We start from the raw sequence: 22,050 nt of genomic DNA, 5'->3' as shown, positions 1-22,050 counted from the left end.
TGCTCCCATCCAGCTTACTCACCAAGCTGGCAGAAAGCCTTGCCTCTTCCTCCCCTTCATGGCTTTTCATGTGCTTTTCCTGGGTCACAATGATAACTCACAGACAGCTCCAGCAAACCCTAGCGCACAGGATAAGCGGCAGCAGAGCATGGACAGAAGGTGCAGGAGCAGCACCTCCACCTTTTGGTAAAATGCACTCCTGGCTGGGCTCCCTGCCCCATATTGCTGCCACCCACTCCTTCCCTCCACAAGATGACCAGAAGTGTCATTAACATCCAACAAATGAGGGCTAAGGGACTTCACACCTCCTCGAGTTCTGCAGTAACACCGTCGACAAACTTATACAGACCGTAACGCGCTGCCCTGCCTTCAGCTTGTGCTTGGAAAATATTCCTCATAAAAAGCACATTTCCATCTCTTGGCCATTTTTAAAGGAAATCCTGGATGCCTCTGAACATGATTGCAGCAAGCAGTCACAAAGCCAGCGAGTCAATGGGCTGGATCAGGCTCGACACCACGCCACTACACCGCGCGAGCAGAGGCAGCCAGGGATGGAGCGAGGCTGGAGAGCACTCCGAAGCCACGATCCTGCTGCTGGGTGCCAAAAGACACACGCAGGCAGCCAGCAGCGTGGCAGGAGGCTCACATGGGCTCTGTGCCGGAGGTCAGAAATCGCTAACACGCCGGCATGGCTCTGATGGCTGCTGCAGCACACTGCATGTCATACCCAGCAACGCTGGGAGTTTGGGCGGCGTTAGTCTTGCGCTTGCTGTCGTAACAGTTGATGCAAACAAGTCAATTAGTGAAAGCTCACTCAAGAGAGTTTTAACTGAAAAATCACATTATCTGGCCTTTATAGGCTCCCAACAATCCTTTCATGGAAGAACAGCTGAAGAAAAAAGAAACAGATTAATCTCTAGAAACAGAAGGAGCAGAATATCTTATTTTTAGAAATAACATTTGACTACAAATCCAGTAATAGGGAAGGATCAAAACCAGCAAGACCTCAAATGAAATGTCTCTAAAGGAAAGGACTGCTGGAAAATCTATTGAGAACAGGACAGAGGAGAAGAGTCAGAACAGTTCATTGGGAACACTGTAAGTTGCACCTTGCTCTCAGCCACAGTGACAGTGATCCTACAGGCAGAAGGTTACACCATTCCCTGCCCTCTGCCAGGAACTGAGCTCAAGGATATGCAAGGATGCCCCCCAGCAAGGAGGCCCAGTGTGGCCTCCTGCATCCCGAAGAGAAGCAGACACTTGCACCAATGCCACAGTCCCAAAGGCACCATAGTTGAGAGACTTCTGCTCAGCCTCCCCTTCTGTCCCTGCTTGTTTCCACTAGGGCTGATCAGAGGGATGATCCTCAACAGCATGCATGTGGGCAGAGAGAAAAGGTGCAGAGAGATTTTACTCTTGCATTCTTTTTGAAAGTCAGTCAAATCAGTGCCTTCCATTGACAAGGCTGGACCCCAAAACATTCAGTTTGTCACATTTTAGTAATATTACACATCCATCCCATGCTTGGTTCTCCGGCAGCTCTTCCCACCCACGTCAGCTCTAGGACCCTTCAATGCCACAGCAGCACCATGCTTGTCCCTGCAGAGTCCACTGCCTCACCTCTATTCTTCAGCCCATCAGAGACTGCACGGAGCACTGGGACACTGCTCTCAAATACAGTGTTTAGGATTTGGGTGGTCCTTTCAATGATCCTTTTGGGTCCCTTCCAACCTGGATATCCCGTGATTCTGCACTGTTGGGATCCCATCACACAACCAGCAGCTCCAGGGCTATCTGCACTTTAATGAAACAGCCTCAGTGCCTCACAGACAGGGCTGGGCTGTTCTGAGGCACAGCACTGAACCACGCAGCTATCCTTGGGCTCCTCTTGCCATCTGTCTATGAACAGGAATAAAACCTCATGACCTCACCTCACCCTGCCAAACACAGCCTCAAAGTCCTCTGCTGCTCTTGCTGTCAGCAGAAGCATCCTGGTATGCCGGATGAGATCCTTTGCCATCCATCTGACAGCAGACCTAACACCAAGGATGGACTCCCCAGGAGACTGAAAAACAAGGAAAGATGCTCTCACTCAGTCTAGACAACAAACATAATCTCATTTTCAAGCTTCCTCTCTCAATTATCTTCCACAAGGAGGAGAAAAGACAGGTCACAGCATCTGAAACTTTCTCTAGGATTTTTTTCCCCTTACATGCAATGAATTAGGGGTGTAGATAATAAAGAAACAAAGTCCTGCACTGCTGCACATGGAAGCCAAGCCACACAACCAGCCCTGCTGCTTCCTCCCCACTGCTTAACTACTGAACCTCTACACCTGAGCCACATCTCGTTCCAGGCACAGCCTCTGCTTAGGTGCAGCCCGTTACTCCTGCTGGTTCCTTGTGATCCCAAGGGAAAGCAGCCAGCACCACAGTCTGACAGCCAGCACACCCCTGGGGACAGCAAGCTGGCTGGCTCACCCTGCCACCTCTACGGGGCAGGCAAAGAACTCAAGGCCAGGTCTGCCAAAACTTCAGGTTTTCATTAGATACGCTGCATGTATTCCCAATTTCCCTACAAGGCAGCCCTGGTCTAACAAGCCATTTAAGAGGCAGGGATCGGAGGTCCTGTACTTCCACACCCTGTAAGATCTGCAGGCTAGCCCCGAGCTCTTCTCATCCTCCATCCAAGCAAGTTACCGACATTGAGTTTGCACCTCATAAACACACTCCGAGAATCTGGAACAAGCACAGGTCTTCTGCTGCAGTCACACTCACAGGCAATATGTTCACTTTCCACTCCAAAGAGAGCTGCGATTTGAAAACAGCAGCAGTGCCAGCTCCAGCACAGACTCGGCACGGCACCCACAGCTCAGCAGCAAACCATCCCCTCACCAGTGCAGTCTGTGTCTCCCTCCTTCATCTCCTCCCTGCCTGGGCTGATGGCTTTGGGACTCCGGATCCTCCTTTCCCCCTCCAGTACAGCACACAGCCTCCTTTGCTGCCAATGACATCTGCTGAATTACAAAAGCTTTTTCTCAAGATCTACGTTACTTTTTACACAACTATATCCTGCACACTGTGGTGTTTTGTTTTTTTTTAACTTGAACTTTTCTCCTCTTGAGTTACATTACCATTTTCTTCTGATCATAATTTGGCTGAATGAAACATAAAGGTGAAGGATATTAGATTTGAGGCAAGAGGGGAAATGGAGCAAGACGACAGATGTGGTGTGCCCTCGTCTTGCTTTATTTCCATTCAGCCCAAACGACACCTTGGTCTCATTAGCACTTAATGCAGGTGAAAATAAAGGGGTTTAATATTAAAACAGTGTGTGTACGTGAAAAATAACCACTCCAGACCTGCTGGAACTTGCCACGTATCAGCTCTAAGCTCTTTCTCTGCATGGAGAACTCTTACACTCACTAGACTATAACTTCTTATTGGGGCTAATAACATTCAATATGAAACCTCCCAAATTCCATTGAAAACTTAAGCACTCGGCACTTAGGACATTTCCCTACTCCATTAAAAGTGTAACAGCTTAAGGAACACCATCCCACTAAAGAAACTGCCATCACGAAATGGGTCAGCTGGTGACAGCAGCAGCAGTCTTGAGGTGAGAATTCGAGGAGCTACCGCTGCTCAGCTCCTTAAGGAAGGGCTTTGCTGTCCCGCCACCTGCAAAGCAAGGAGGGGATGTGCAAGGGAACAGTGACCAGCTTCTGCAGGCCAAGAGCACGGAGCACAGCTTGTGCAGCAGCAGCACCACGCACAGCTGGATGCCTCATCCAAGCAGATGGAGATGGCAGCCCCCAGCTAAACCAGGCTGCGAGGCTCCGTGTCAGTGCTTTAATGTTCCAAGGGATGAGCTGTAATGCAGGAACAATGGGTCTGGTCGTGTTCCCAATGAGACAAATTCCACCCCACGGTCAAGATGTGCCAGCAGCCACCCGACACGCGCTGACACAGAAACTCAGCCTATTGCTGAAGCATCGCCTGTGCAACCACAGCACCCCAGGAACACAGCCCAAGAGCTGCACGCTGCAGCCACTTGACATACTGCTCATTTGCTCCCAAATTTGTTGAAATCCAAGCCAACCCATCTTCCTAAGTGAAACACTAACCAGCAGCGCTGCATCGGGATAGATGATAGCTTTTAATTATGTACACCAAGGAGCGCGTGGCACTTTGGCTCTGCTGCAAGGGCTGCTCTCTGGGAAAAGCAACTTTGATCAAAGCTCCAGGACTCCTCCATGAAGCGTGGAAAACCAACACAGTGACCTTATGTAGGTACTGCTTAATTTGTTTCCAGATTTTTACGTGCAAGGCTCTATCCAGAATGCATTTCATTTGTGGCATTACCTTTGTTATTCACATACCACCTCTCACACAGGCAGAGTTTGGGAGGCGGAGCACACAGCAAACACACGTACACAAAATGGCCATTTTTCCTCCAAATGTCCACTTCCAAACGACTTTCGTGCTCCAGTAAAAATTCGTATGTATACATATATACACACACACACACACAACATATACAAACATATGCATATGCACACACACAGATCCACATCTGACAGCTGCAAAGGTCTTACAAACAGCCTCAGCCTTCTAGACCAGCCCATGCACGAGGTCACCCTCACCCAGGACAGGTCCTCGTGCTGTGCAATGACACCCCGAGCTCCTCGGTCGCTGGCACACAGCTCCTAGCTCAGAAACAACCCCCAGAATGCTCGTGCCCAGGTGCTGTGCTCCTCTCTTCACTGATGATGGAGCTCGCAGCACACAACCCTGGTCAGACCCCGCAGTGTCTGCCCATCATCTCCCAGAGGCACTAAGCGGCTCATTTACGGATCTCCTGCCTCCAGCTACTATCCTCATCTTCAGTGGACAAGTTCCCTCTGCTAGCTTCTGTCTGCTCTGAATACATCGACAGAACCCTTTGATGTCAAAATATTCTCAGCAATTAGATCTTCTCTATTTCTTTTTGCCTTCCTAATTATCCTTTTAACTGCCTTCTGCTTATTTAATAGATCTTCCTATCCTCCTCCTTTGCAGACTGTTTATACTCTTTAAAAGCCTACTGCTTACTGCTTCTAATACTGTTTACATCTCCATCTAGCCACCTCAGCTCTCTGCTTTCTGCCTGATTTCAGAGTTAACGGGGGGAAATTTCCTCTCTGATCTCACAACAGTTTGCAAATACCTCCTGTTTCTTTCTCCAATACATCGCCCTCTCATCTGCATGAAGGAGCAAAGCCTCCTCCAGACCACGAGGAAAAATCCATATTGAGATACAATGCTGCATGCACACTTCCCTCTGTGCTATGCCTGTATGTTCCTGTATCAGGAATATTAAGCAGATTATTAATGACTGTGTCCCATGTGCTCCCTAACTAACTTATTCATTATTATTTCCTGCCTGAAAAGGTAAACAAACAGAATCACAGAACCACAGCCTTTTGTGCTCAGTGTTACAGGAGGTTACCTACTGCTTTCATTAGTTATATCTCTACCAAGTGGAAGAAAATAGTTGCCTGCACTTTGGTTTCATGTGTCAGCTTATGCTTCCAGCACCTGAAGTGAGCTTACAAGCAGCAGGGGGACCGACTTTTTACACGATCTGACAGCGACAGGACAAGGGGGAATGGCTTTAAACTAACAGAGGGGAGATGTAGGTTAGATGTGAGGGGGAAATGCTTTCTGCAGAGAGCAGTGAGGCCCCAGCACTGCTGCCCAGAGCTGTGGGTGCCCATCTCTGGAGGCACTCAAAGCTGGGTTGGATAGGCCAGGGCCAAACTGGGTTGACTGGGTTGGTTGGTACTGGGTGACCTTTAAGGTCCCCTCCAACCAAAGCTATGTGAGCCTCTGGCTCTATGCTGGGAGGAACACGTGTCACAATGTGACAGCAGCCCAGCAGGACGGGAGGTGCTGGTGCACCCCACGGGTTTGGAAGAGAGGGTGATATTGGGTCCACGTAGGGAAACTGCAACTTCACGTCGCATTTCACTAACAGTTCCAGTGGGGAAAAATGGGTCGGGGCTGCAGCGTGAGGATGAACATTCATCTTTAGTTTGGCAGACCAAGGAGCACAGCACAGTTTGGAGAACAGGGGATCTTCCCAGCACCACAGTGGATGCAGGGAGCAGTAATTGAGTTTCTCTTGCTTACGACAGAGGTTCAGACAGTCTCTGGCTCGGGAAGTCCCCACACCATTATCCGACAGGAGTGAGTATATTAAAGCCTCACTCAATATTTTCCTCTGTTTATTATAATCCCTCCCCAGCCATCTGCTGCTGGACACTGGGAAACAGGATACCAAAAGAGAGGGACATAGAACAAGATCTTTTGTTTGAACCATAGCAAAGCCATTCTTTATAACATAACAGCAATTCTCCCTTCCAACCACTCAGCTCTGCCAGAAAACATTGAAACATGTATTCCGTGGATGCTGAGAGTAAGTGAAGGCATCGAGATCTGCAGCGTCCACACTTTTCCTTGGTAGTTTGCTCTAATGGCCAATCTCCCCTGCTGCTCCAAATTTCCACCTCCAGCTCATAAAAATATTTTTGTTTCTTCATTTTGTCATCTGAACACTTGGATTCAGTTTCCAGGTATTGTTCCTTGCTTTTTGTGTCTGCTAAAATGAACAGCTATTTGGTACCTGCCTTTTTTTTTTTTTTTTCCCCACAGAGAACCAGCTCTATGAAGGTGGAATCAACAAGTGAGATTTTTGTTCACTCTTATTATCAGAGAGTTTCCCAAAGTATGGTACATGTCCCAAAATGCTTCAGAACAAACACCAATGACTGTTTCCCCAGCTCACTGGATTGCTTCACTCCAACCACACAGTCTGTGTCTTCTCCAACTTTTCAACATCTCTTAAAAATTGGAAATAGAGATGTTGTATTAATGCATAAGCAATAGGAAAAGCGAGAGTCGTGGTTTTCACAAAGCTCTGCACACCCACAGTTTTCACTGCCCCACTCCCAGGGGCTCAGTGTTGCTGCTTCTGTTGCAGCCACGTCCCTTTCCTACCCCAAGGCTGCTTTGGGATCTCTGCTCTGTCCTGTCTCCCCATCCCTAAAGGATCCTACAGGATCTCATAAAATGGTTCGGGTTGGAAGGAACCTTTAAGATCATCTGTCCAAACCTTCTGCTGTAGGCAGGGACAACTCCCTCTAAACCAGGTTGCTCACAACCCCATCCACCCTGGCCTTGAATGCCTCCATGGAGGGGGCTTTCACAGCCTCACTGGGCAATCACCTCCAAAGACACAAATCCTAAGATTCTCCAAACCCAACAAAGCTCACCTGATGGAACCCCAGGAATCCACAGGCCCCTTGGGACAGCCAGTGACCAACATGTCCCCACTGAGCCTTCAGGGTACCCCCAAGCCTTCTGGCTCCTGCCACGCAAGTGTGACGCTACAAGGGGCGGCTGGAGCAAACGCTGTGTGACATCACAGAGCTTCCCCATGCACTCAGCACTCAGCCAGTGATGGCCTCCATCACTGCTGTCACAAATGAGCTCAGTTTGTTCCACATTCCCATCGCTTCCTTCCCAGCACTCTGTGCACACCATGCTCTGCTGTCCCCAGGCTGACATCATGCTAAGACGGGGCGGCAGCAGCATCTGCCAGCTTTTCTGGAATGGTCTCAAGATATCCAAAAGGAATAGAAAAATTAATAAAACAAAAAAGGAAGCACAACAGCTACCCCCCCCCACCCCAGGAGTGCCCTGGGTGCAACATCCATCCACACCGGCTGGAAATGCTCCTCCAGCTCCCAGCTCAGCACCCCTTGCTTAGCAGCAGACCCTTCTGCACACACACTACGAATACATCCCACCTCTTCTTTACAAATAGGGAACAGCAATATTTATTAAACATGTCTAGTTTTTCTGCCTTATTATGCATTTTAGCTCTCCTCAGTCGTGATAAGTCTACACAAAACCATTATTAGAATTTCTTTTGTTCCTGATATATTTTCTTTCTGTTCTTTGCAGTGACAGTCGCCGATTTTTTTCCCTTGTGTTTTTTTTTTTAACTTCCTTTATAAATTTTCTGCACTTGATAACTTCTAACTCCAGGATGTCATCCCTTCCTTTTATTCTTTTTTTTTCTTCCTCATTTTACTACTCACCAGGCTCTGGCATGTGGGGGTAGAAGGATAGGGGAATGCAGGATTCAGTTTTGGAGCAATCTCAGAACTAGAACTGACAACAGATCCTGGAAGTGAAATACACCATTTGGGGAAAAGTAAAACCCAGGACCGACGTGGCACCCTTGCCTGCAATCCTGAGGCCTCTCCAGAGGGTGCAGGCAGGGGATGAGGGTCCCAAGGCTCACACCAAAGGAGATGGAGCCCCTGCGAGAGAGCTGGACTCGAACAAAGCCAAAATGAAAACAGATGCCAGCATAGAAAGGACTATTTAAACTATAGCCTGAGAAAATCAACAGGCACAGGAGAACGCCCAGTTTAAGTAAAGCATTTTCTATTGATGAGGTCATGAGCATACTGCATCCTTGAAAAACTTTATAGATATTTATAAAACTCAGGTAGGAAACAAAAGACTCAGTGCACTGCAGTCTGTATCCCAATTACACAGCAGCGATGGAGCCAACTGCAGAGAGAAGCCCAGTGGGGACCAACAAGGCCAAGGGCTGCAGAGCAACCTTACAGCCCAGAGCCCATCTGAAATCCTGCTACAGCTCCAGCACTGGTGAGCAAGGGATGGCATTAGCATTTAGGCAGTGTCACAGAAGACCAGAAAGGCTGGGGCTCCTGCAGCTCTATCTGCTGATGTTCTGGGAGACCTGACTGCTGCAAGAGCGACGCTCTGGATGCTCCATCTCAGCTCCCTGCATGATGTCTTCAGGAAATGCAAACGTTCTTGAGTCCCACATGGCCACCCGTGGCACAAGCAGGAGAAGCCACGTGGTGGAGGTCCTCCCTCCACCACTGAACCCTGCTGCTCCCCACCTCCAGCAGCCAGGAGGGGTGACCAGAGGCCCAGCTCTGCTGCACTGCCCCAGCATTTCAAACCCAAATTCTTCCCAACACAAAAGCCATGCAACAAAGTAGATTCAGCTAAGATTTAACTAAAGAAGAGGAAACTTAAGTGGGAGAATTTGTTAAGAGGAAGGTCACTGGTGCAGTTCAGAAGGTGAGAGGCAGCAGGTGCAGTGGAGAACTTGGTGAGGACAGTTTTCACCTCTCAAAGTTTGGCTAAAACAGCAGAGTAAAAAGAGCCATTAAAAACAGAAAAACACACTCATGGAAGAATGCAAACTCACTGAAGCTAAATTTAAAGCCATCAAAGGCCAATGAAAAAAAGATTTTGAGAAAGAGGACATTAAAGGAATAAAAATTAATTTTAATAATAACAAAATCAAGCATGTAAGCATCACAAGTCAGATTCTGGTATAACTCAAGCTCTGAAGGAACACAGGCTGAAAATTTAACTGAAAGGGCTCAGGAATTCCCTTCCTGGACTGAACTACGTGAGGATCCACCTCACACTACAGGGTCACCAGAAGAAGTAAACCTACCTAACAAAATTACCAGCTACAGAACAACAGCAGGGCAAGACAGTATCCACCCAAAAGCCTTAAAGACATGAAGCTACAACTGCTTGGCTACCACAGACTCACCTGTATCAGGCTGCCCAAGGATGCCCCATCCCTGCAGGCATTCAAGGCCAGCCTGGATGTGGCTCTGGGCAGCCTGGGCTGCTGGCTGGTGACCTGCACACAGCAGGGGGTTGGAACAGGATGAGCACTGAGCTCCTTTGCAACACAGGACATTCTAGGATTCTATGATCAAGGTTTTAGAAGGATTACAGCAGAGACCCAAAGAATACAACTGCAGAACTTGAGTTCTGCAGCTGAAAAGTTATTACAACAGAATATCTGACAAAAAGGACACAACAGGAGCAAGCACAGCTCTGCAGACAGCCATAGCTCACAGAACTACCAGAGTGGCTGGGAAGGACGAATGAGCAAGCAGAAAAGAAGGAGTGAGATGCAGTCTACCTAACTTTCCAAGTCTTAGCCAAGTTTCCTCTAGAAACAGCAAGCGCACCCACAGTGCTGTCATATACACAGAACAGAAAGCAAGAAATCATCCCCTTGATTAATTACTGATTAAAAGAGAATACAGGGCAGGAACAGTCTGATACTGTAAGTGGGACCAGGCAGACACCTGCTCAGTACACCAAGTGAGACATGGAGAAAGGGATGGAGTCACCAAGGCCGTGGACAAGATGTTCCTGAGGTCAATCCAAGCAGCAGTGACCACACGATGCAGGAAAGTGGGTGGCAAAAGAGAGGATGAAATTCTGCATGGATACATGCAAAGCAATACATGCAGGGAAAAGCAGCTCCAATGACACACACAAAATAAAGGCATCTAAATTAGCCATTAGCATTCACAAAAGCAACTGAGGAGTCGCTGAGGACACTCCTCCAGCAGTGTGAGCCTGATGGTGGCCAGCACAGCAAGTGAAACAATTAGCAAAGGAACAGAGAAGGCACCAACACATACTGCCAAATCCACAGCACCACAAAGAGTTCTGGTGATCCTGCCTCAAAAATGACTGCAGGAAGAGAACTGGAAGAGCAAATCCTTTTTGTGCTCCTCTGTACAGAAATAAATGGCAGCCACAGCGAGCACAAAACTCATCTGAGTGCTCAGTAATGCCAGGCTACTGAAAACCCCCCTTAACAATGGCCTGCAGCACTGCTGAGGCTTGAGGAGCATTCACAGGGTTGGTGCAGTGCTGTGAAACAGAGGTGAGAAGGAAAGCACTGTGTGCTGCACCTGCCGGAGCAGAACATGAAATTACTAAGGCATCTGTCCCACAACAGACACAGCTCTAAGGCAGGTCCTGCCCTACAGAATTCACTGCCAGAGCTGTAGGCTCACAAGGAAACCTGGAAGACAGTGCTGCAAACTCCTTCCTAACTTACAAAGTTGGCTGCCACTCAACCAACGCAAACCAAAGCCTGACAACCTAACATAAGGTTTCACCCCATGGCAGAGGGCATAACACCAGGGGGGGATGAGAGAACCCACCCACCTAGCACCAACCTGAGACAGCATGGGGAGCAGAAAGCTCCTGCAAGGACACGTCTGCACATGTGCTTGGAGCAAACATTCCACAAGGCCTCGAAATACAGCCAGTGCAAGGCAGCGGGGCAGGAAGTTAAAGGAAAATGCAGGAGGATGAACTTGCAGAGGTGTCCAAGAGGGGAAAAACGGTTATGATCCAACATCTCACCTTCTTTGTGAAAATTATTAATAGTCCTTGCACCAAAATTTGTAATGGAGCCTGTATGTTTGCTGGTGTGCAGCCCACAGCCTCCATCCAAAAAGGACGCTCCTGGAGTCAGTTCTGCTCCATTATGGGTCACGTTTAAAAGCCCTACACTTTCCCCAAAAAGAAAGAACAGCCCCAAAGTCTTTAAGTTTACAGCTCGCTGTTATGACTACGTGGAAAAGTAACAAAAATAACTGGACAAAAAGTTTAGAAATTATGATGACCTAAAAAAAAAAAAAAAAAAAAAAAACCAGAAGAAGTTTCTGCAATTTGCTGTTGAAAAAAAAAATCCTATGGCTTTTTTTGGTTTGTGGGATCATTAAAATAGCTAAGCTGGGAACGTCATTCCCTTCGTGGGTTCTGCTAGGAAGGAGTGCCTTCGGGTAACAGTGGGGATGTTTATAGGGGAAGAAAGGCTTTTTGTTAATAAATTCATTCAACTATTGAGATGCAAAATACACCAAATGGTTATTTATATAACAAACTATTATAACACGATCAAACCTAAATTAATAAAAGAGAAAAAAACACTTTGGCAGAAAAGAAACTAAAATGTATTATTTCTGGTGCCAGAACCATTCTGTATGAAAGCATGTATTAACGGAATATATTCCTTGTATTTATTGCACAAGGGCCCTCTTGCCATAGAGGGAGTTAAGGTGGAAGGACTGTGTGTTTTGGAAACAATGCTGGCCTAACACTTGAAAATTACATAAATCCAGAGGAGACAGATAACTTTTTTTTCTATTTTTGGGTGGGAGGAAGGAAGAGGTTTGAAAAATGTAAATATTCTAGTGCCATTTTTCCTCCAGAATGATGTTTTCCCCATGATAATATTCTGTTAACAAAATAAAATCCTCTGTCCTGCAGAGTCAAAGGGACAGGCTGGAGCAGAGGACTGAGGTACCATTTAATGACTTCAGTCAAAATACTTGTGGGGAAATTGAACCACGAGCATAAATCCCTGCAGGACGAGCCCTTATGTGGATTCCTAAGCAGAATAAAATTTGAAGCATTGGAAGAAAAAAAGAAAAAAAGAAAAAAAAAGAAAAAAAAGCACGTCCTATGAGGAAAAGTCAAGACACAAATGGAAAATTCCTTCCTGGCTCCATGGTTGCTAACTGCATACCTTCTGCTAGGAGCCGAGAATCATAGATTTCTACATATATATTTAATTAGGTTAATTTGTAAAAAGTAGACATATGTCTGCTTAAGGTAGACAGGAACATTTCATTTTATACATTTTAAATATCACCTAATGAACTGCAACACAAGCACTGTTTATGCTGGAATAGGAAGGCCAGAGAGGTCTTTGCAAGAGAGGAAAGCACAAACATACACGAATTAGACAAACATGCACAATGTGTGACTGCTATCTACACAACATTATCACAAATCACAAGCAATGGCCCATCCTCAGTAAATTTACTTGTTAGCAAATAAACCAATTAAGATGTTAAAAAAAACCATCTAAATACATGCAAGGTTTCAGGAGAGGGACTCTTGTGTTTGTAGATGAGAAAAAACATCTCCAAATTGACAAATGGCGAGAACACATCCACCGAGCACAGGATGCTCCAATGGACTCGTTTCTACATCCCTCCAATACCCACAACCCATTTCTAGGAGCACCAATTGCATCACCACCCTCAGAGCACACACTGCAATCCCAACCCCATCGACTTGCTCCAGACACACTGTGCCTCCTGTCCCCAGGAACGGCGGATCCCCCTCCAGGGCCATCTCTGTGGCAATACCCTACCAATGATTCAGGAGAAATGCTAAATCTAAATGCTGTTATCACCACCCAGCCACGTTTGCAGATCTTTAAAATAAAGACAGATAAGAAGGTAAAAATATCCCTCCCTCAGCTCAGTATGCAGTATGCCTTGGTGGCATTAACCATCAACAGAAAACCAAAGCCACATGCCGTGAAACAGTCCAAACATAAAAAAAGGGTCAAAATTAATTCCATACCAATCCCACCAGCTTGTGTTCATCCCCACAGCATAAGGGCCACTGACCACCGGTCTTCACCCATTCCAGATGCCACTGTCAGCACTGCAGTCCCCAGGATGCACTCGAGCATCTTGAGATCCCAGCACGGGCTCCTGCTGATGGCATCACCGGAACGCTCAGAGCAATCCCAGTGATTACTGCACCCACATGTGGAGTCCTGTTGGAACACATCCAAAGGAGGGACACAACATTGATCCCAGGGATGTAACACCTCCCTGCGAGTACAGGCCGAGAGCCGGGGCTGTGCAGCCTGCAGAAGAACAGGCTGTGGGAGCTGTGAGTGCCCTGTCAGTATCTACAGGGCTGCAAGAAGGAAGGGGACAGACTCCTTAGCTTTGTCTGCTGTGACAGCACAAGAGGAAACGGTTTCCATTTAAAAGAGGGGAGATTTGAGCAGACATAAGGGAGAAGGTTTTGTTTGGTTGGTTGGTTTTTTACACTCAGGGCAGTGAGGCGCTGCACAGGCTGCCCAGAGAGGCGGTGATGCCCCATCATTGCAGACAGCCAAGGTCAGGCTGGGCAGGGCTGAGAGCACTGATGGAGCTGTGAGTGTCTCTGCGCACTGCAGGGAGTGGGACCAGACTGCCTTTAAGGGTTCCTTCCAACTCAAAACAATTCCATGATTCCCAACGGGGCTTCCAGTTCTCCTCCACCATGAGCCTGACCCAAACCCAGCTGTGCCTCTCCACACGGGTTTCAAAAACACATACAAAAATCTGAGAAGGTATTTTGTCTCCAGCAAATAATTATCCTCTAACCTTACAACTCTTCCTTCTCATCCTCAAAATGATGAGTTATCAGGAATGCTGGTAAAAGCTGAAGATTTGCAGCTCCCACACTGAAGACCTCAAGTGACAGCTTTACACCCAACGCCTGCAGCCACCCTTGAGTTTCGAGCTACATACGGCTCTACCAAGGCTGCTCGTGCACAACGGCTATGGCCATCTAGTTCTGGTCCCAAAGCACACCCAGCAGTCTAAATACAAGGAATCATAGTTAAAATGGTAACAACAACAACAACAAAGACAAATCATCAAAACAGCCACCTCTGGGATCTGCTTTGGAGCGCTCATGGCCGCCCGCTCTGTGCTCCCCGCAGCCTCCTGCACCACAGCACTGCCGGCTCTGGCCGCGGAGTTTTGAGCACTGAGGTTTAATACTTCCATAAATAGGCCTAGAGCAATGAAACGCTTATACTAAAATCGTTCTCCCCACACTGTAAGCAGAACCTAAATGACGGGCCTTCAACGCAAGCACACCCAAGTTCTGCTGAAAACTTTGCTCCTGCTGTTATTTTCAGACAGGGAAGGACACCTACACCCACACAGAATGAAAAAATTAACTTTCGAAATATTACTCGCAGCCTGAATATACCCAGCAAAACAGAGCTGCAGTGAGCATTATGAACAGAGGCCTGAGGACGCGGCGGTGCCATGCAGACCTGCTGAGCCTGCTGGCAAGGAGGCTTCAGTTCCACAGAATCACAGCACGGCTGTTTGTAAGCTGCCCTCCAGTACTGGAAGGCTGCAATGAGGTTTCCCCGCAGCCTTCGCTTCTGCAGGCTGAACGCCCCTCTGAGCATCCTACCAGCCCTTTGTGATTTACTTCTGTGCCTTGCTGAGATGCTGAACCTCACGCAATACCATCCCCAATGTCTGAGCAACACCCAGGATACTGAAGCTCACCGAGCCCCCGCATTTACAACCTGAGGTCTGGCCAGTACAGTGCCAAAGCCCAGGCAGTGCCCAGCCTCCCCAGAGGCCTCCGTCCTCCATCGATACACCCAGCCTCCCAGGCACGTCTGCATGCATAGCCATACACACAGGTATTGATTCCTCCTACACACAATGGCTCCTCAGCGGCGTCAGCAGCCCCCACCTCTGCTCTGCGTGCTGGTATTGGCTTCTCCCCTTTGTCAGCCAGCATCAGGATACACATCATCTTCAGTCATTGCTTTTCCACTTTCAGCGTCATTTTTCAAGTTATGCCAGCCAAATATAGATGTGAAACAAACAGCAGTACTGTAAATTACAAGCAAGAAACCTTGCCTATGTAATTAAATCTTTACAGGTACAGCACACCAGCTAAGCCTTTCTAACATGCATATTAAGGAGCGCCCTGGCAATACAGGTTAGAGAAACAACAACTGAAGAGAAAGGCTCCTGAGAAGAGCTGGCCCAGCAGAACACCAGGTGTGGTGACACCGGTCCCACCTCCAAAACACACTGCGCATGACTGCCCCGCAGCAATCCAGCAGATCTACCATAAACCAGCCACACTGCCTCCAGCACTGCCCTGACCCCATCCAGGAGTCACCTGGACCCACCTACAGCTGTACAGACTGATGGGTTCAGCTGCTTTGACTTCCACAAGGAGCTGTGTAACTGCCGAGCTTCCGCTCTCTGAGCTTCCTAACAACATCCCAGTTGGAGCAAAGGCTTTCAGTACATCAGCATGAGTGTTCAGATGAGTTAATATGCCAGAGTCAACTGCCTCCTCAAAACAGTTTAAACGTTTAAATGTAGAGCACAAAGCTAATTTCACATCTGCACTGAAGTGTTTTAGGTAGGGGTGCAGAGCCAAATCTGCTAACATCAAGAGTTGCTTCTACATTGCTCATAGTCGCATCCTCTCCCAGAAGGCCTCTGCATGAGAAACATCTCTGCAGCAATGCTTTCTTATACACGCATTTACACTCTAAATACTGTCAGGGCATAATATCCACACCTCAGGAGACTACCTATATCCATCATTTTGGTACCCAGCCGCCACATGCAAATTGCAGAGTCTAGCACAGCAACTCCTGTGCACCAAGAGCCAAGCCCACTGACTGAAGACCAAGGAGAAGGCCAATGCTCACATCGAACCTCACACAGGACCAAAGTCCCACCAACAGCACAGCAGACAAGGCCCAGGACTGCGGGAGGAGAAGGAAGATTCAAGGTGTATATAACCAACTCAACCAAGGGAAGGAAACCCCACCTTTATAAATAGTTTGATGTCTCTAGAGTGCGTCCTGGGAAGGGACACGCTGCTCAGGAAGGCCCTTCAGCCATTCCCTTCTTTTGAAGGGAGTAAGTGTGTATGTGTATATATTGTTTTTCATGAAATCATAGGATATCCCAAGCTGAATGGTATCCACAGGGATCACCGAGCCCAACCCCACACAGCACCACCCAAACCCCAACCCCGTGGCTGAGTGGTGTCCCAGCACTCCCTGAGCTTTGCTGTTGATTCCCTGTGTCTCTTTCCCCCTCCTGGTGCTAGAGCTTAAAAATTCAGCTCTCACGTGGCTGCTGATGAGGCAGAGCCGCTATGACAAGTTGCACCAGTGCTGCATGCCACTGATGAAAGATACGTCGCAAATGGTTATTTTTCATATACCATCCACGGTAAACAGCATCATTCATTTCTATTCCCTTGCTCCAGACAAATCAATGATTGTTAATGCAAAGTCAACACGTCCAGATGTAGTTTGCATACCAGTTAACCACTAAATTGGCATCACACAGTACAGAATAATCAAGAGACATTCAAGGAACTAAACAAAAGCAAAAAGGAGGCAGATGACTAGCAATTAATCCATAAAAGACCTTTAAAAATTAGAAACTTCTTCCCTAGAAAACACAGTATGTCCAAACTGAACGCACAATTTCAAATGAACTTATCACTGCAGTTTTAACAGCTCAGAAATTCAGAGATTACAAGAAATAAACATCTCCCAGTTCCATTTATTTGTGCTCTGTACCAAAAAGGGACCACAACCTCAGGCCATGCTTGCAGGCCCTGAGAAGGTGCTTTCTGCCACCGCTTGTGCTCCTGTCTACATCAGAGCCTATTTCTGCACACAACAAGATGCCAAAGTCACCTTGCTGGGCACCACTGTGTGACCAACCCAATCCACGTTAGGGTTTTCCACTCCCAAAGCAGCACAATCAGCACACAACAATTAGCTGTGTGGACCAAGCAGGAACTGGAGCAGCTCATAGAGCAGAGCAGGACTGCAGTGCTCTGGGCAGTACCAGCAGAAGACAGTGTGACCCAGCCAGCACATCCTGCTGCACACCCAGCAAGCCTCACACACGCAGCAGGGCCATACAAGCTCTGTGGCTGAGTTATCCTTCTGGCCTGCACTGCACCGCTTCCAAAATCCATATGACCTTCAGGGCACAGACCCCAAATCCTTTCCAGTGCAAGCTACCAAATTAAAATTTTTTAAAAATTAATTAAATCTATTTTATAGAGCCTTAATTTCACTGCTGTGCTTGTGTAACTGCAAATTGACTGTGACTGCACTGAGACTGGCGCTACTCACAGCACTGTGGCAGTGAAATGTATTTAAATCATCCCAGAGTTCTGCGAGTTGGATTGTAACACTTCATACAGTGCTTGTGTAAATATTATCTACTACTTTAATAATGTTGTGTCTATTTTCATCCCTCGCTGAGGACCGGGTACTCAAAATTTTTCTCTTTGGTCGGTCCTGCACTGAGCTGTGCTGGTATCACTGTGCTGGGGTGGCTCCTTCACTTCACATCACTTAAAGTGATAAATATTGATCAACGTTCCCCAAAGAAAAATAATAGTAAAAAAAACCCCTAGGAAGCAGATTGCATTCAGAAATTGTGAAGAAAAAAAAAACACCAAGAAGAAGGAGGGACAACAGCGTGCAGCAAGTCTAGATTCAGAAACCCCCAGTAACTTAAATTGTGGCTTTCTATCACCAGTGGAACACATCGTGGGAGCTGTCATTCAAATGAAACCAATTAAAGTTAAAGGAGCTGAAGTGCATCCCCATGAGCTGCAGCCCAGCACCATGGCACCGCATCCCAAACCCCAAAGTACCACCTGCAGACTGCCTGCTCATCCTCACCACAGCGCACAGAAAACAATCCCAATTCTGATATTTAAAGAGACTACAAGAAACTAAAGAGATAAAACTCTCAAACGTGCCATTTGTGACCCGAAACGGGAATACATGCCATTTCTCTAATTCAATTCAACCCCGCCCCCACCCCCAGCACCCCCCAGGAGTGCAACCCCAAGCCTCCAGGTAAAGGTGTTGGAGGGGAAGAGAAAAGGCAGCAGCAAAAGGCACGGTTTGGAGAAAATGAGTGAAACCTAAAATAAATAAATAAAAATTAAAATTTGTAAAAAAACAAAAACAAAAAAACAAAAAAACACAACATTGAACCAGCTTCTCTTGGTACAACCACGGAGTAGGTAAAATCTGGGGGGCGAGGAAGGGATTCTTGGTGCAAAACAACCTGGGGGAGGCACCGCGCTGCAGCTCCCTGCCTGAAAGGAGCAATGAAGCACACTCAGGGATCACTTCAACCGATGTGGAAACCCGGTGGGTAATTTCTGCCCCCTGTTTCTCTGTGCAGTGTGGTCCCAAATCCGGTATGTGCTAAAAAAGGTTCAGGAAGAGGGCTGGGAGGGGGAGGGAGAAATAAATGCAAAAAAACCCCAAAAACGTGGAGTTGACATTTGGGAGCGCTCTCCTCCCCCCAGGAGGAATCCCAGTTCTTTCCATCACCCCCCCTTTGAGAAATGCAAAATAAACGGGAGCAGAGAGGGGAAAGCAGCCCCAGGTCTTTCAATTTTCCAGCTTAATTTCAAGGAAAGATCGAATTACAGCGAAATCCAATTAAAACAGAAACTTTTGAGAGGTCTGAGATTCAGATTTGAAAATTCATCCCAGACTAAAATTTAATTTCTCCAAAGCAGCCACCCGTCAGCGCTCCACAGCTCTGCAAAACTCCCAGAGTTCAAAAATCTTACGCAGAAAAAGAAAAAAAAAAAAAGAGAAAAAGAAAAAAAAAAAAAGCTTTTTTTTTTTTCTTTCCAGGAAAAAAAAAAAAAAAAAGGAAAAAAAAAAAAAAAAAAAAGAAAAAGAAAAACTGCAGCAGCTGTGGAGCAGAGCCCAGAGCAGCGCCAGCCATCTTGCTATTTTGTCCCCATTTTAGAGAGGAGACTGTGTCAAGGTTGGTAAAACTCAACGTTGACCTCATCGTTCCCTTCCTCTCCCTCCCCCACTTTTGGGTGGAAAGGCCATGGGTCCCTCTCTCCCATATTGCTTTTTATTGAAACAATGCATGTTTCGGAGCTCTTTTGTTATTTATTTTTGAAAAGATCAATACCAAGACCCCCACTATTCAAGGGCAACCCTACAAAAACAAGCGGTCCCCGCGCAGCCCTGAACTCCTCCAACAGCACAACACTGCACCCAACGTCGATTAAAAAGAAAAAAGAGAAAGACTTCCACCCCGAACTCCAGGAAGGCTTTGCAGGGCAGGCAAGGAAAAAAAGCAATCTGAAATTGGAAAAAACATCCTCCAAAAGCAGCACCCCTCACAAGCACTTCGGTTTTGCAATTTGGAGAAAAAAAAAAAAAAAAAATCTGCAATTAGGTGTACCTCCCCCCCCCCCCCCCCCCCCAAGATTGTTAATTATGCACATTCACAATGTCATGGCGGAGCTCCCACCAAACGTGTGCAAACACAGATTGATCAGATGCACCGGATCTGGAGTTGTTGCAGTGTGCGTTGAAAAAAGAAAAAAAAAAAGAAAAAAAAAAAAAGAAAAAAAAAAAAGAAAACCTCCTGTGAAAATTTTTTTCTTTTTTTTTTAATTTTTTTTCTTTTTTTTTTTTCTCCCCCCCCCCCCCCCACCCCTTCACAAACGAAATAGGAAATTAAATACTGGAAACTGTGTTTTAATGATGGCAGCAGAAACCATCCGGAAAGCCAAGAAATTCAAAAACCAATCTGCCATCTGAGTCCCGGCTCTGCCCACCCCGCCGTCCCTGGGCTGTGCTCACAATCTTATTGTTTAAGAGCAGTTTTGCATGAAATCCAAAATCACCACACCATCCCCCCCCCCCCCCAAAAAAAAAAAAAAAAAAAAAAAAAAAAAATTGGGGTGTGTCCACAGCAAATTTTCTACGCTCCAATTTTCCTGCAAAACTCCTGGTTTGACACAAACCACTTCCAGCACTGCAGCAAACCCCAATTCTGGCGCAGCGTGCAAGTTCAAAATTACAATGAAGTACAATTCCTAATTGCTCCGTGCAGCAATTCTCCCACTTTGGGAAAGTGAGCAGCCATCCGGAGGGGCCGCCTCCATCCAACTCCAGGAGTTCCCCCCCCAACCCAATGCCCAGAGCGACATTCCAAACCCCCCCCCCCCCCCCCCCCAAAAAAAAATAAAGAACCAGAGGATAAAAGAAAAGGGAGTGAAAAAAAAAAAAAAAAAAAAAAAAAAAAAAACCAAAACAGAATTCATTCAAATTCAGCTTAATTTTCATTTCCATTACAGGCTTGGCTTAAAAAGAGACCAAAATTAGATTTGTGCCCCCCCATCCCTCCCAGCGCCAACTTTCTGCTAAATCACAAATAGCTGAATATTGCTTGCTTTTTTTTTTTTTTTTTTCCACAATTTTAATTTTTTTTTTCTTATTTACGAAATAGTCTCCTCTAGGTGGCGTCGTTTTAATGGAAAAATATTTTTAAAAAATAAAAAAAAATTAAAAAATTAAAAAAAAAAAAAAAAAAAAAAACACCCTAGCGCTCGGGAACAAAATTAGGAGGGTTGGAATGAGGAGGGGGTGGGGGGGATAAAAATCAAGACCGGGAGACGGGATGGAGCGGGGGGAAGAAGCTCCGGGAGGGACGCGGGGCCGGGCAGGGCGGCGGGGGAGCGGGCAGCGGGCGCCGGGCCGCGGAGGCAGCGCCGGGCCGGGCCGTCCCCGCCATGGCCGCTCCGGGCGCCGCTTTGTTTTCCGCGCGGCGCGGACGGGCCGGGAGGGCCGCGGTCGAACGGCGCTAGGCGCCCCGGCGGCGCCCCCCGCGCACTGCGCCAAAGCGCCGCCGGCGGGGGCTCCGCGACGGGGCGGCTGCGGCTGCCGCCCTCCCTCCCTCCCCGCTCCCTCCGCCTCCCCCCGGGGGACACGCCGCCCGGCCCGGCCCGGCCGCCGCGTTACCTGCGCTCCCGTCGCCGCCGCCGCCGCCGGAGCGGAGCCGTCCGGCCGGTTCATGGGGCTGGGGCGGGAGGCAGGCGAGCCCCGCGCCGCCGGGGCCTGCGATCCGCCGCGCACAATGCCTCCGCCGCCGCCGCTGCCTCCTTTCCGCCCTCCCAGGAGCGGCGAGTGGGGGCGATGCCCCCGCTGCGCGGGTGGGCGGCTCGCCGGGCTGCTGCAGCCCCCCTTCCCCCCGGGGGCATGGGCCGGGGCGGCCGCCGCGGGCACACGGGCGCTGCCGCTAGCGGCGCGCCGCGCAGGGCTGGGCGGGCGCCTCCCGCTGCCGAGCCCGCGCCGCCGCCGCCATCACGGAGCCGCTCTGGGGGCAGCTCCAGCCGCGGCGCGCTCGCAGCCGGCGGCGCCGGGAGAAAGGGGTTGAGTCTGGCCCGGCGCGGGAGCCGCGCCGCGCCGCCGGACGGCCCCGCGCTGCCCTCCGCCCCCCGCGCGGCCCCGGCTCCGCGCCGGGCACCGCCGCGCAGCGCAGCGCAGCGCCGCTCTGCCCCGCTCCGGCTCCGGCCCGACCGCCGCCCGGCGAGCTCGGGGCCGCTCCGCGCCGCGGGGAGGAAAAGCGGCCCCGGTGGCTCCCGCTGCTCCGAGCGCCGGGTTTTATTTCGGGGCGGCGCGGGGGAACCCCGGCTGCGCTGCGGGACGGGACGGGCGCGGCTCCGCGAGGAGAAGCGGGCGGCG

General features: G+C 48.5%; 1 protein-coding gene across 1 annotated transcript in view; it reads right to left on the bottom strand.

The window, feature by feature from the left end:
- ZNF618 (zinc finger protein 618) overlaps nucleotides 1-21,381 on the bottom strand; it is a gene marked incomplete at both ends in the record, with an annotated part of 135,564 nt that extends 114,183 nt beyond the window's left edge. Inside the window, one exon of the mRNA XM_079544887.1 lies at nucleotides 21,328-21,381. Within this exon, the coding sequence (XP_079401013.1) occupies nucleotides 21,328-21,381 (54 nt within the window). The remainder of the gene's footprint in view (nucleotides 1-21,327) is intronic.
- Nucleotides 21,382-22,050: the final 669 nt, after the last annotated feature.

This window comes from Tetrao urogallus (assembly GCF_951394365.1).
Source record: "Tetrao urogallus genome assembly, chromosome: 19".
Taxonomy (NCBI): domain Eukaryota; kingdom Metazoa; phylum Chordata; class Aves; order Galliformes; family Phasianidae; genus Tetrao; species Tetrao urogallus.
Note: the sequence above shows the minus strand (reverse complement) of the source record. Positions and strands in the feature narration are given on the sequence as shown.